This window comes from Quercus lobata, chromosome 5 (assembly GCF_001633185.2).
Source record: "Quercus lobata isolate SW786 chromosome 5, ValleyOak3.0 Primary Assembly, whole genome shotgun sequence".
NCBI lineage: Eukaryota > Viridiplantae > Streptophyta > Magnoliopsida > Fagales > Fagaceae > Quercus > Quercus lobata.
Window position 1 is genome coordinate 20102908 of NC_044908.1, and position 2881 is coordinate 20105788.

A 2881-nucleotide genomic window follows, 5' to 3' on the forward strand; every position below is an offset into this window, starting at 1 on the left:
ACTCCCGGAATGAAGCCTTGATGTGCAAAGTGTTCTCATCCAGTTTGGAGCCCGTGGCGATGAGATGGTTTGACGGTTTGAAAGAAGGTTCTATTAGCTCCTTTAAGGAGCTCATTAAGGCCTTTGTGGCTCATTTCGTGACTAGCAGTAGGGTTCCTCGACCCTTAGATTCCCTGCTGTCTATGATCATGCAAGAGGGGGAGACCCTGAAAACGTATTCTGACAAGTATTGGGAGATGTCCAATGAGATAGATGGGAACTTTGATGACGTGGCTATAAGGACTTTCAAGGTCGGCTTGCCCACCGAGCACAATCGGAGAAAATCTTTGACCAAAAAACCAGTTAGGAGTGTGCGTTAACTTATGGACCATATTGATGAATATAAGCGGGTGAAAGAGGACTAGCAGTAGGGAAAGGGGAAGGCGAAGGTGGTCCCTCTAGACAAAAGGGATCTCAGGTCGAATAGGTACAATAACAACCGACATCAGAGAGATTTTACGGGGCATTTTGGATTTACTACTACTCAGGTAGTCAGTATTGTATTCCGAGAGCCAGTACACCAAATCCTGGAAAAAATAAAAAATAAGCCATACTTTCAATGGCCAAACAGGATGGGGGGAGACCCCACGAAGTGCAACCAAAGTCTTCATTACCAGTACCACCAAGGACGAGGGCATACTACAGAAAATTGCAGGACTTTATGGAGCCACCTAGAGCAATTAGTTAAGGCAGGAAAGTTGAAGCAATTCCTGTATCAACCCAACGGACAGGGTGGTCAGACAGGGTCAGGGGCTCAGAGAGATGCTTCCGCAAGACCACCTTTAGGTACAATCAATGTCATTCTTGCTGCTTTGGGAAGGACTAGTTCTCAGCCATCCAGGGTGATGTCTGTAGCTCGGCCATTTGCTGATGGCTCATCCCTTAATCCGAAGAGGAGTAGAATGGAAGTCCAGCCGGCTTTAAACTTTTCGGATGAGGACAAGGTCGGGACCTTGCAGCCACATGGTGATGCCCCAGTGGTCACCCTCAGGATAGGTGGGTACAATGTGAAGAAAGTGTTGGTAGATCAGGACAGTGGCGCAAAGATCATGTATCCTGACATATTTAAGGGACTGAAGCTGAGGTCCGAGGACCTGACCTACTATAATTCCCCTCTAATAGGGTTTGATGGGAAGATTGTCCTTCCAAAAGGCCAAATTCGAATACCCATTCAAACAGGGACAGAGGTCGTGAAGGTGAACTTCATCGTGGTAGATGTTTACTCTTCCTACACTTCTATTATGGCAAGGCCTTGGCTTCACACTATGGGAGTTGTACGTTCCACCCTGCACCTGAAGGTGAAGTATCTGTCTAGGGATTAGGTTGAGGAGCTATTACGGAGCCAATCTATGGCTAGGCAATGCATAGTGGCCACAATTAAACATTAAACCGAGGGTGAGTCCTCAACCTCTGCAGGGTGGGACTTATAGCAATCAAAGGTGCCAGTTCTGTCACGGAGGTAGAGGAAGAAGGGGCAAAATGCGAGCAATTGGAAAGATTTGTCATTGGCGATGATGAGGAGAACTTCTTTCAAGTCGAAGTTCAACTACCTCCTCGAGAAAGGAAAAAGATGATAGATTTTCTAAAAAAAAAATATTGACGTGTTTGCATGGAGTGCCTACGAAGCCCCTAAGGTGGATCCAGATTTCATTTGCCATCGTTTAAATGTCAATCCCTCTGCCATCCCCAAAAAGCAACCACCTCGGCGCTCATCTAGAAAACATTCTGACACTGTCAAGGGGGAAGTACTCAAGCTCAAGTAGGCTAGGGCCATAAAAGAGGTGTTTTACCCTGAGTGGCTAGCCAACACAGTAGTGGTAAAAAACAAAACTGGAAAGTAATGAGTATATGTAGAATTTACGGATTTAAATAAAGCTTGCCTAAAAGACCCCTTCCCCCTGCCTCGAATAGATCAATTGGTGGACACAATTGTAGGCCATCCTCGGATGAGCTTTTTGGACGCCTTTCAGGGCTATCATCAGATACTGTTAGCTCTGGACGATCAGAAAAAGACTGCTTTTCTTACACCCACTGGGAATTACCACTATAAAGTGATGCCCTTTGGATTGAAAAATACAGGGTCTACCTACCAGAGGATAATGACTGGGATGTTTGAGCCTTAGTTGGGCAAAAATATTGAGGTGTAGATATGGTGGTAAAGAGCAAAGTAGAGTCTGAGCATATAGATGACCTCGAGAATATTATCGGGATACTGAGGAAATACAAATTGCGCCTTAATGCTACTAAGTGTTCTTTCGGCGTAGGCTCTGGCAAGTTTCTGGGTTATATGGTTACCCATCACAGAATTGAAGTTGACCTTAATCAGATTAAAGCAATTAACAACCTGCAGCCTCCTCAGAATCCCAAAAAGGTCTAGAAGTTAACAGGAATGACTGTCGCCTTGAACCGATTCATTTCTCAGTCAGCAGAATGGTGTAGGCCCTTCTTCTAGTTGTTGCATAAGTGGAAGGGATTTGAATGGACAAAGGAATGTTCTTCGGCCTTCCAGCAACTAAAAGAATATCTTTCTCAGCCACCTGTTATGTCTAAACCCAAGGAGTAGGAGGTTCTATTTGCTTACATTGATGTAGCCTTACACATGGTGAGTTTGGTGTTAATATGGGTTGATGATGGGGTACAGAGACTAATTTATTATGTGAGCAAATCACTACATAAGGCAGAAGTTCGTTATTTACCCCTGGAAAAGGCTATCTTGGTGGTAGTACATGCTACACAGAAGCTCCCACATTACTTCCAGGCTCACACTGTTGTGGTTCTAACCTAACTCCCACTTCGACCACTATTTCGAAAAGCTGATTACACAGAGAGGATTGCAAAATGG

General features: G+C 44.8%; 1 protein-coding gene across 1 annotated transcript; it reads left to right on the forward strand.

Moving 5' to 3' along the window:
- Positions 1–611: 611 nt before the first annotated feature.
- LOC115990133 lies at positions 612–1361 on the forward strand. Its single transcript, XM_031113989.1, has one exon. The coding sequence runs from the start codon at positions 612–614 to the stop codon at positions 1359–1361; it is 750 nt and encodes a 249-aa protein (XP_030969849.1).
- The last annotated feature ends 1520 nt before the right edge of the window (positions 1362–2881 follow it).

Bases quoted from the DNA above. Each gene is read 5' to 3' on its own strand.
- LOC115990133 (XM_031113989.1), top strand. From the start codon at position 612: ATGGGGGGAGACCCCACGAAGTGCAACCAAAGTCTTCATTACCAGTAC.